General features: G+C 42.3%; 1 protein-coding gene and 1 long non-coding RNA gene across 2 annotated transcripts; both read right to left on the reverse strand.

The window, feature by feature from the left end:
- Window positions 1-66: 66 nt before the first annotated feature.
- On the reverse strand, window positions 67-4064 carry LOC135097567 (glutamate receptor ionotropic, kainate glr-3-like). The gene is made up of 8 exons (XM_063999489.1): window positions 3912-4064; window positions 3417-3507; window positions 2584-2944; window positions 2055-2359; window positions 1748-1947; window positions 1441-1596; window positions 801-814; window positions 67-140 (listed from the first exon to the last, which is right to left on the reverse strand). The coding sequence occupies exons 1-8, from the start codon at window positions 4046-4048 to the stop codon at window positions 67-69; spliced, it is 1338 nt and encodes a 445-aa protein (XP_063855559.1). The 5' UTR covers window positions 4049-4064.
- Window positions 4065-6701: 2637 nt separating this feature from the next.
- On the reverse strand, window positions 6702-11639 carry LOC135097578 (uncharacterized). Its single transcript, XR_010265822.1, has 5 exons — window positions 11523-11639; window positions 11272-11371; window positions 10105-10234; window positions 7990-8128; window positions 6702-7802 (listed from the first exon to the last, which is right to left on the reverse strand). It is a non-coding gene; the product is annotated as an uncharacterized LOC135097578 (long non-coding RNA).
- Between the last annotated feature and the right edge of the window lie 685 nt (window positions 11640-12324).

Raw genomic sequence — 12324 nt, forward strand, 5'->3', positions numbered from 1 at the left:
ACACACACACACACACACACCAAGACTTACCGTTACTACGAAATCACACCGTCAGTGCCCAACACACTAGCGACCACCACTTCCAGGCACAGAACGGCAAGACCCACCACCAGGCCCCCCGCAAGGACCATCAGCATAGCCTGGAGGACACGATGACTAATAATCTCTGAGGCCTTTGACAAAAAAAAAAAAATAATAATAATAATAATAATAATAATCTTACGAACACGTCAAACGAAGAACACGGATTTTCATTTGACAGATTTAGACTTCAAATAAATCAAATTGTTACTGTCGGATCGTTAGGGATCTTTAAAGGAAATAAATAAGTAAATAAAAAAAAAAAAAAAAAAAAAAAAATATATATATATATATATATATATATATATATATATATATATATATATATATATATATATATATATATATATATATATATATATATATATATATATATATATATATATATATATATATATATATATATATATATGTATGTATATATGAGACAAACTCAGGGATAGAGATGATAAGTAAAAATTGGTAGACGTGTTTTATCCAAGACCTGATGTCTTCTTGTAGTTTCCTTTATTTCGTTATGTTCTTATGTTTCATCCTCGTCTGTCTACATCGCTAACTTAAGATTTCTAACTAGCACTACTTAGGTTACTTTGCGACTCTCACCGAGCACTGCCTGATCGAAAGAGTGGAGCTAATGGTGATTTTGATTGGCACTCGCTCACAGGAGGTGGAGTTGGAGTTGGCAACTTTGGCCCAGTTGTAGTACAGTCAAGCCTTACTCATGGAAGTAATCCTGCAACGCGGGGATCACAATGAAACACTCGAGAAATCTAATTCTGACCAAAGATGTTCTAAGGAATTGGAAGTCAGGAACATTGGAAAATTATTGATAAGATATAATAGTGAATTTAATTCCTTATAAGCATGAAACACTCACGAAACCTAATTCTAACTGAAGATATGCAAGATAATGTGATGTACAAGAGAAAGGATATATAAGAACTTTAGGAAATTGTTAGTAAGATACGTATAGTAATGATGGATTTAATTTTTTTCAGTATTAAAGCATCCATGAGAACTGGTTATTGCAAGATCCTCTTTACAGAAATATATCCACAAACTACGGTTTCTTAGGTGCAGTGCATAAGTGAATGCTCGTATATAGGAATTATCCAATTGTTGTGATGTGAGGCGTTGGATATTGTTTTGATGATTTTTCCAGACACTAATCGATAAAAAAATCTACTGCCAAGGACATAATTCACATAATATTTAGGCAAACACAGGAAGTTCGATAGAAAATAGTCATTTCCCAAAGAAAATGACAAAACTACAAAAACAGGGTGAGCATATAAGACAATGAGGTCTTCCAGAGTGCATCAAGCTTGCCCAGTGCAGTGTTTCGTCCCCGCCTCGCACCTCTCGTTCAGGGCGGGGATGAGAGGACTGTCCTTCTGGCTCATAAGGGCGATGGGCTGAGCCAGAATATTCCCATGCCCGACATACAAGTCACATCGCCCTGTGGAAATGGTGACTCGCTGAACTGATGTTATGTCTGATATTAACAGCTTCAGTCTGTCATGAAAACAAAGAGAAATCTTTCTTAGTTGTCTTTACAGAGTCACATGGTTTGCTGTTTGCGAGAGAGAGAGAGAGAGAGAGAGAGAGAGAGAGAGAGAGAGAGAGAGAGAGAGAGAGAGAGAGAGAGAGAGACCCACCCACCCACCCACACACAACCTCCTCTTGGTTACCTGTGCGAGAGAAGTGCTTGCTTATGGTCCCGGTCGTCACCAAGTCATAGTCGATGATTACCTTATGCTGCCTGATCACCTCGTCCAGGATGGAGTCATAGTCAATGCGCTGAAGTACCTTTAGGCGTCCCTGCTCCTCCTTTTTCTTCACCTCGTAGATCCCGAAAGTGGCGTCCTGAGCATGATAAACTGTTAAATTGTTTGTTTAGTTTTCGTGGGTATCAGACAGCCAGCCAGACAGACAGGCAGACAGACATAGACAGACAGACACAGAAAACATACTATCACCGCCAGCATGGGTGCTCCTTGCTTTTCCCAGACCATGACCACCGAGGGGTCGTCCACCACGTCCCTGAGGGTCTGGTAGGGCTGGGGCAGGTGTCTCACGGCCAGCAGCGACATAAGGTTGCCCTCGTAGCTCCTCGTCAGCACCATGGTCATCAGCATCCACACGCCCAGCACCACGCGCTGCCACCAACACCCGCCCTCACCCACCCACATGGCTGTCGGGCCAAGAGATGCAGTGTGGTTTAGTAAGACGTATTGAATTGCTAGCATTAATCCAGCGTGGAATGTGAAAGGGATATCTGACAATGGCAAGAAAAAATTCTTTATAGTATGACTCTGAGCATCGTGGTATTTTAGAATTATTCCTATAGACTACCAGCCAACAACTAGATGCATGATCTCTAACCTTTTACTTGTACCTGTCTCCCGGGAAGTTGGTGGAGAGTTTCATCCCCAAATAACTAATAATCAATCTGAACATATTAACAATAAATCTTGATTACATAACAGCTGAAATACTCACACTGACGAAACATAATGCCTATGAAATGGAGGTTTTTTGTGGCAAAGTCTTCTTTCTTGGAGCCTTTCTTGGAGAACACGGTGGAGAGGAAGTAGGAGGTGACGGAGAGCAGCAAGAAGAAAGAGAACAGCGCTGCCCACACCCACGGGTCAAAGGGCAGTAGGAAGCCCCAGGGATCCACTTCTGGGCTCCCGCGACCTCCGAGCACCTTAACGACCATGAAGTTGATGGGCCAAGTAAAGTCCCCGGCCTCGTAGCGCGCGGCATTGATGGCGAAGGGTCCCAGACCGAGATTCACATCCTGCAGAGCGTCAGTAACCGTGCAGTGAATGAGGCCCTGCCCGGCTCTTTCATCTGCTCTCTGCCATTACTCCTGTCCACCTCTCCAGTCGTGTTCACAGTCCTTGCGTGATATATATTCAAAACTGTTTTTACTCTTGATAAATACTTTAGTGAAAGCATCCGTGGCTTCCAATAGTAGATTTGAGACGCATGACTGCCTACCTCTAACCGTAAATAATTTTCTTGCTAACATCTGTTATTTTTCGAGATTTTATACTCTTTTCTGTTTAGTTAAATCCTCCACTTCAAACAGCGTAAACTTCTTGATCTTCACCTTTCTAAATAAGGCGCTATACAACATCGATCGTGTTAGATGGATACAGTAAATTCTTTTGATATGAAATTGTTAACAGGATATAATAATGGTATATCTAATTCTTTATGCACGCTCTTAAATCACATAGAAGGAAAACTCATCGGTCATTTTGCTTTTGTGTGTGTGTGTGTGTGTGTGTGTGTGTGTGTGTGTGTGTGTGTGTGTGTGGCATTACCTCTCTGTGCACCTGGCCCACCATGCCGGTGAAGGAGCCGTTCCTCAGCTTCACGCCCCATGCTCTGTCTGGAGGTCGCCTGAACGTGTACCTGCCCAGACACAGACAGACATAACATACCATCCTCACTGTCACCTGAGTCTCGCGTCAGAATGTTCATGTTATGTTAATGACAAATATTTCTTTACTTCGTATATAACTTTCCTGACTTTGAAGTGCAACACCTGCGCCTCACCTACGCCACTTTCAAAAGACACTAGTTGAATTGTCAGGGATTTTTAAGTGTTTTTTTTTTTTATGGTTCTAGTGTCATATTAAAAAGATTTCTACATCATAAATAGAAAAAAAAAACACTATTGAGAACCCAGCAAATCATCTTTGTGGCCTTGGAAAATAGTCGTGGTGGAAGAGCAAAGCGTTTCTGAATACGGGCCAAAGAAAGAATTTTTATTCCAGGGATTACTGTTCCTGACTGTCCAACACTTGCTCCCTTACGAGAAGTTGAGTCCTTGTGCCAGATACGCAAGAACGTTGATCATGAAGCCCTCGAACTGCAGCCTCACACCGCCCGGGGCCTTCGGGTCTGGCTCCATCACCGCCAGATGACTGTGGTTCTCCTCCATGGCCACCATCACGTCACTCCCTTCTGGAAACCTGTGAGGAGTAAACACGTGGAAGAATACATCGAACACAAACTTTCTTGCGTATAATAAGCTAATCTTCACATGGCTACCTAAGAATATAGTAGAGGTAAATACATATATACATGAGTTCATACATACATACATACATATATACATACATACATACATACAAACATACATACATACATACATACAGACAGACAGACAGATAGACAGACACATACATACATACATACATACATACATGCGCACATACATACATACATACATACATACATACATACATACAGGCCAAGGAGCTCACCCACATACATGCATAAAGAAAGAAAGAAAGAAAGAAAGAAAGAAAGAAAGAAAGAAAGAAAGAAAGAGAAGGGTAATTCAGGACATGAACGTTTCTCATCCTATCCTACATTTCAGTGTCCCAACTTAATATGTTACTTAATTGATAACAAAGATCTCAGTAACCAAACATACAACACTATAATCAGCGTCAATGATTTATCGCTTCAGCCTCTGTTCAACACACACCAGGCTCCATTCTGCCCACCATGAATTAGGTTCTTTGTACCAATGATATGGCGTTCACAATCCCGAAAGTGGTGCCAGTAAGTGGGAACATCAGACATTACAGGCAGCAATGATGGGCTACACAGTATTGATCGCACCACTTAAGTCAGGCCACGGAACTCACCCACTGGCCGTCCTAGGGGATGGAATGTCAGGTATGGGGGCCGCCTGTGTGTTGCGTATTGATCGCAACTCTTTAGTAAAGACAGACTTCTACTCATGTGATGATTGAAATTTCTTCGGTATCGTTATGTACCTTATCGTCCATCATTAAGAGATATTCAAATTTAGATAAAACTCTGAATTCCAGTTGTGTATAGTTTTCTTCGATTTCTGCCTTAATTATGAGATTATTTATGCATCTTTGATAATGCTCTCACTCACTTGCTAAATTTGTCCCAAAAGAGCAGCCGATGCAATAAAAGGTTGCCCCCAGCCGTCCAGGAGGCAACCCGCAGCGGCACGACGCCAGGCCGTTGGTATGGCAGCACCACCCACCCAGCAGCGCTGGAAGTTGAACAGCGGTGCTCAATTTGGCCGTGACAGTGTTAACAAGCATACAGGGAAGCGGACAGTCACATGGTGGTCATGAAAACAATACATTACATGAGAGGCTCGTCTATGTACAGCAGAACTTCCACGCAGACACACACACACACACACACACACACACACACACACACACACACACCTGCTCACCCCCACCGCGCCATCCACCAGCAGCAGAAGGGAGTTGGTGAGGGCGAGAGTCTGGTGGAGCGGGTGGAGGTGGTGCAGCGTGCAGCGGCTCACCACAATGAGCCTCGTGGCCCACACCAGCAGGCGACCCTCACGGGTCTGTTGGGCGAAGGCGGCCAGGAAGACTGGGTCGTCACTGACCACCACCACCACGACCATCCACGACGCCACCCGCACCTGTCCGTGACCACACAGCACAGGACATGAGGTAGTAAGGAAGTAGACGTGATGATGCTAATAGTAATACTGTTACCAATACTTATACCAATAGCACCACCAGTAGTATAATAATAACAAGAACAACAGTAGCGACAGGATCACACCAACCTCGCGTTGAATCCTACCTGGCGGGCACGTGTGACCACCTGGCTGAGACGTGAGCCGTTCATGGCAGCCTTGAACATCGCCACGCCTCGCGACGATACCAGAAACGTCTCAGTAGTCCTCCTCTGAAATCATCAGCCCTCATATCTTACACAAGCTTGTATTCAGAGCAAAAAGAGCTATATCTAATGTTTCTTGAAATGAGAGAGAAAATAACAGAAAGTCTTGCCGAGAAGCTTGTGTCAGTAATGATGATGAGAGAAATGTCGCCTCTTGATGACGCCTGAAGCACATTCCTGACGGTAGCTGCTGCATCTGCATCCCAGCTGTCACCCGCATCTGTGTGCGAGTTGATCACATCTCTTAACGTGACGCTGGACACTTATTTGATGAAAGACGCAAAACAAGTCAGGTAAAATGTAATGTATGTATATTTCAAAGAATGTGAGGTTATGACATTAACACTTTCATTGCATTATGCAATAAAAGCACTACACAAAATCTTTTACAAGCATCTACAAGAACGAAAAAAAAATATTAAAAATTACTGATTTTTTTTTTTTTTTTTTAATATATAGCCATTAAAATGTTTCGACGTGCCTGTAGAACAAAAGAAATGTCTCAGACTTGTGACTAAGTGATCATCCATCCATCAAACAGCAGTGAGGTTCTTAAGTTAACTGATTTGCCTGTCAAGCATCGGTGACCAAGGCTCTCTTGCAACGACAAAAAATCAGACATATCGAAAATTATAACTAAAGTTATCATTGTGTCCCTATGAGTAACGCAAGACTTACTCTTCAACCGCGCCTCGAGTAGCAGCGGGAAGCAGAAGACTGAGATAGGGAAACACAGCGGCGCTGCCAACCTCATGTCAGGACTGACGGAGAAAAATTAACGCGACTTCAACCAAGACTACTTGTTTCATAAATGTTTAAAAATAAGACACTCGGAAATTAAATCAAATAATATATTTATTGCAAATATGCTTTAAATAAAATTTGTCTCCTAAGCATTTCACTATACATATAAAACACCCCACCTTGAGACTCTCCTTTTGTATTATCTGATCATGGCAATAAAGCGAAGAAAGTAATTTCAGAATAACATAATCAACACAATATACAATTAACATAATGAAAATTAAAATGTTTCCTCATTCTGTGAACACCTTGTACAGTCAAGGAATGGCGCAGCTCCCATTATTCATGTACATTTCATCTCACTAACTCTAATCCACAAGCTCCCTGTATACATCATGTGTCCTATTGCTGCTGTCCTTCATAATTACAATTCCTTTCTCCTCAGGTAATATACTTATGTGAATGATTGTATGTTCCTCTACATCTCGGGCCTTGACCTGAGCGAAACAGACACGCCATTTCTTCTATTCGAATAATGAGAAGATCTTAAACGCTAGAACATACTTATTAAGTGGTTTAATTTACTTAAATAAGGCGACATGAATCATTTACACATTTTGTGTCCTTTAAAATATTGCCTTACACCATTATAAGCTGGAAATTGCATGAACACTTTAGTGTCATTCATTAAAAAAAATCAAGAAAATCTTTTTCTCTAAGAACGCTGAGATGACAGTGGAAACCGACTCTAGCACAAAAGTTCTTAGTGTGACACGTCTCGAACGAAATCTGACAAAGAAAGCGAAGGCGAAAAAAATATAGTCGCTTCTCGTTAGCTATTCCAGAGAGTACTGGTTAAGTTCTAAAGGCATCGGATATTGGACGTGGATTCCTGAGACATCACACCGCCAGGACGCAAGTAGCAATCAGTGAGGGTTTCCATAATACAGCAGATCTGGGTACGGCCGCCTGTGTAGCGTGGGGAGCGCACCGCCCTTCACCCTGCATAAGACGTCCCTGCCTCCAGTGCCTGCAGCGCGGGGGAAATGGCGGCGGTTATGCCCACCTATTGGCCTCAGCAGGCGCCCGTAACGCTCCCACCACCGGAACCACCGGCGCACTGTGTCTGGACTCCTGCCAGACCGCCGAGCAATTGACATCAGAGACAGGCCCGCAGACCACTGCCACAGGAACGTCAGGCGCTCGTATAAACATGTTTCTCTTCGGGGATAAAACACCATCCTTTACTGTACAAGGGAGCAATGACAAAGGTGTGTTATGGCGATAATGAAGTAGCTGAAAAAAAAAATTTAGAGAAGAGCCTGAATGAACAATAAAGTGTGTTTGTGCAGGCGTATACTCAACGAATCATTCACTATCAGAGGCCTTGATGCAGGTTTCCTGCTGTCTCTCCTTCACCACGGCAAGACTCACCGGGAGTGACGCGGCAGAGCGGACCGAGGTCGTCGGTATCTGCAGTCAGACTGGGGCTAAGTGAGCCTTGGGAAGCTGTGACACCTTATATACACAACGTCCCTCCACCAGACTACACAAGTGTCACACTCGCTAGCCACTGTTGGCAAAGCAAACTTGTCAATATGATAATACCAGGGCTCGAAAATTATCCAATTCTAGATAGTATGGATTTCGGGAGAAACCTTTTGTATTATGTCATATTCATTTTGACCAGTAGCAACAGTAGCAATAGCAGCAGCAGTAGCAGCAGCAGCAGCAGCAATAATAACAGTATAGTAGTAGTAGTAGTAGTAGTAATAGTAGTAGTGGTGGTGGTGGTAGTAGTAGTAGTAGTAGTAGTAGTAGTAGTAGCACGAACTCTCCCTGGAGGCCGCCCACCGCAAGAATGAGCAGGAGAAGATCCGAGCGTATGGGGAGAGAATCCAACACGTTGACCAGGGCAGCTTCACACCTCTGGTCTTCACCACATCTGGCGGGATGGGCTCCAAGGCTCAGTGCTTCTACTCAAGACTAGCCGACCTAATGGCAGAAAAGAAGCACCAGCCAAGGAGCCATGTCGTCGCATGGGTGAGGTGCCGTCTCTCATTCTCCCTCCTCAGATCTGCCCTCCTGTGTCTCAGGGGGACAAGGCATTCCACTCCCATACCTGCAGACTTAGGAGGCCTCGACTGCGAGGCTACAGTGGTGGAGAGTGGCATAAGAGTAGATAGAGTAGAGGTAGAGTGAATTTATAGTTAACAACTAATGTTTATATTATAGAGTATTAGATATGGTTGGATGCCACAGTCATTAGCGGGAGCTGGGGCTAATGACCTCCAAGTAATGGAGCCCCTAATTGACACATCAATAAACATGGGGTGGAGGTATTATTAAATTATAGTAGTAGCAGTAGTAGTAGTAGTAGTAGTAGTAGTAGTAGTAGTAGTAGTAGTAGAAATAGCACTAAGAGAAGCAGTAATTGCATAGTAGCAGCAGCAGCAGCAATAGTAGTAGTAGTAGTAGTAGTAGTAGTAGTAGTAGTAGTAGTAGTAGTAGTAGCAGTAGTAGTAGTAGTAGTAGTAGTAGTAGTAGTAGTAGTAGTAGTAGTAGTAGTAATAGTAGTAGTAGTAGTTGTAGTAATAGCACTAGCAGAAGCAGTAATTGCATTCCTCTAGGGCCTCAGTAATAACCGTGTAGAATACTCTCCAGAAATATTTTCTGAGTAGTTTCATCCCCAAATTCTACTCCATTATTGCGAAGATGTGACGGTCAGGTCGAGCACTATGACTAATACCTGTATATTTACATTGATTTATTATTGTTATTATTGAAGAAATTCCCTCATAAGAAAATAAGGAATTAAAAAAAAAGCGACAAAAACTATCATCTGTCTTCTTGTTTGTCCTTACCGATGGAAAAAAAAAAGTGTGGTTTATCCGTCATATTGTATATACGTATGTATGTGGTGGTACTGGGTTGCTGCAGTTCACGAGACCAGCCGACATGTTGTACCATTACACATGAGAATATAATGATATAAAGTCAATATATTTAAAGCCATGTGAAAATATCGAAACATGTTTGAAAGTTTACTTATTTACTTTTATTCAGTTCTGTCCACTATTGTGTACTTTCATATTCTGAGTTCAACTTACATTTGTTTATGCTTATGTATTTATTTGCGTAGGTATTTGTAAGACACACACACACAAACAAACACACACACACAGGCGTCTCCAGGATAGGCCAGGGTTCACTATTGAAGCGTTCAGTGACCCAAGGTTTCAGCGACCACTACCTCTAGGCAGAGAGTGACGAGCCCCACAGTCAGCCCTCCTAGCAGCAGCACCAGCATAGCCTAAGAGATTATATTGTACCATCAGTTTACTGCTGATTGCTTAGAAAAAACTGAGCAAGTACGTTTTTACGTACTTCATGAGTAGCCTCCAACATAAGGCCCCTCCCCACTAAATATCATAGCCTAAGCCACAATAAAATCTCTTCCAAGCACTGTCCGAGTCACCATGTCTCTAGCCACCACTTCCTGATTAACAAGCTCCCTACCTGGCATTGCCAGAGTCACAAGGGTCTTACCCAGCACTGTCTGAAGGATAGAGACGAGCTGATAGTGATCTTCGTCGGCACTTGATTACAAGCGCTGGAGTTTGGAATCGTCGCTGAATTCCAATGCACGTACAGTCCAGCCTCGGTCATGGAGATTACCCTGCAATTGGAATGAAGGGCAATAAGCTACTTTTTTTTCGGTGTTGACGCACAGGTTGCCCTTGATGAATTAGGGATAAGAGAGGACTTTCATATTGGCATTTGGGTACCTTTGCCACGAGAAAATACCATTCCTAAACTCAAACCGTGGCTAAGATTCCAACCCTTGTGTCTGTGTCTGGGTTCCCTTGATGTGCCAATTAGGAACAGGATGATGCCTCCTAACAGAGAACCTTCTTTTTGGTATCTGGGAACCGTTATCCTGAGTGGATGCCCTTACTAACCTCGAATAATAAGTAGAGTTCGAAGCCGTGTGTCTGAAAACTTACTGAATCCCATCTACGCTCGTTACCACTTTACCATGGTGACCGTACACTGCACCATGCCGCCCCTAACGATTGCAAGATATAACGAAGCAAATTTAGAACAATCTCATCTGATATAAGCAAATGAAGAACAAAAACGTGTTTCACCTATACTGTTTATCTTGATTTGCCCTGCAATGTGAACCTCGTGGCTGTATATTCGTGAGGAAAAGGCAGACGAAAAACATAAAAACTAAATGTATATAGATAAGTAAGTGTTTGCTGGTTCACAAGAGCAACATGCATCCAAAACTTTGCTAAAGTGAAACATTTAAGCCTTTTCGTGCTAGTTACTTTCAACGTTTTCACTAACAAACTACTCTGCAAGATGAACCATGATATGCATATGATGTAAGAAAAATAAGCGATAACGTTTTAAACAAGCTGGATATGGATATGTGCATAAATACGTAGAAATAATTGTACTAATGTACTTATATATATATATATATATATATATATATATATATATATATATATATATATATATATATATATATATATATATATATATATATATATATATATATATATATATATATATATATATATATATATATATATATATATATACAAGTCCATTAGTACAATTATTTCTACGTAGTTAAGCACATGTCCATATCCAGATTGTACCATATTACAACTAAATGGCCAAAGAAATAGTGGCCCTCACCACGTGCTGAGGGCCAAGACTAGGGGGCTGTCCTTCTGACCGATCAGAGAGAGAGGATGAGCGACAATTCTTTCCTGCCCGAGGTACAAGTCACACCGACCTGGAAAAAAAGTGAATAAATGAAACAAAAATACACAGGGTCTTGGTGTGTGTGTCTCTATGTGTGTGTGTGTGTGTGTGTGTGTGTGTGTGTGTGTGTGTATGTGAGCAGATCCTCGTTAGTGATGCAGTCGATAGATTCCCTTACTCACCCGTGCGGGAAAAGTGATTACTTCTGAGGACTGTCAGTACTAGTTCGTAGTCTAGAATCACTTTCTGTTTACTTATAACCTCCTCCAAGATGGTGGGAAACGTGTACATTGGCAAAGCTTTAACACGCCCTTGCTCCTCACTCTTCTTCACCTCATAGAAGATCCCAGAAGTAGCATCCTGTCCAGATGATAATTTACTACTAAAAAAAAAAAAATAATAATAATAATAAAAATAATAATAATGAATAAAGAAAAATAGCATGAGATTTAACTCTGAACTATAATGTAAACCGAAAAACACATTAAGTCACGCCACATGCAGGGAAGAATGTGTGCTTATTGAAGGTTTTTGTTTTTTTTGTATGGCTAATTCACGCACTATGACAGCTTGAATGGGTGCCCCTTGCTTTTCCCAGACCATGACCACCGAGGGGTCGTCTACCACGTCCCTGATGGTCTGGTAGGGCTGGGGCAGGTGTCTCACGGCCAGCAGCGACATAAGGTTGCCCTCATAGCTCCGCATCAGCACCATGGTCATCAGCATCCACACGCCCAGCACCACGCGCTGCCACCACCACCCACCCTCATTCACCCACACCGCTACCGGACCGAAACAAGCCGTATCAGGTAAAGGGCAGCATACAACACTGACATACACGCATTAATCCAGTGTGATATGTGTCTTCCAATATGGCTGTAATATTCATGGTAGATCACAACAGATAATCATGAGTTGTATAAGGAGGCTCATCCACTAACTCAAGGATATCATGCATTGCAACACAGAACACGATCAGTCGAC

The sequence above is a fragment of the Scylla paramamosain genome, unplaced genomic scaffold (genome assembly GCF_035594125.1).
Source record: "Scylla paramamosain isolate STU-SP2022 unplaced genomic scaffold, ASM3559412v1 Contig25, whole genome shotgun sequence".
Lineage (NCBI taxonomy): Eukaryota > Metazoa > Arthropoda > Malacostraca > Decapoda > Portunidae > Scylla > Scylla paramamosain.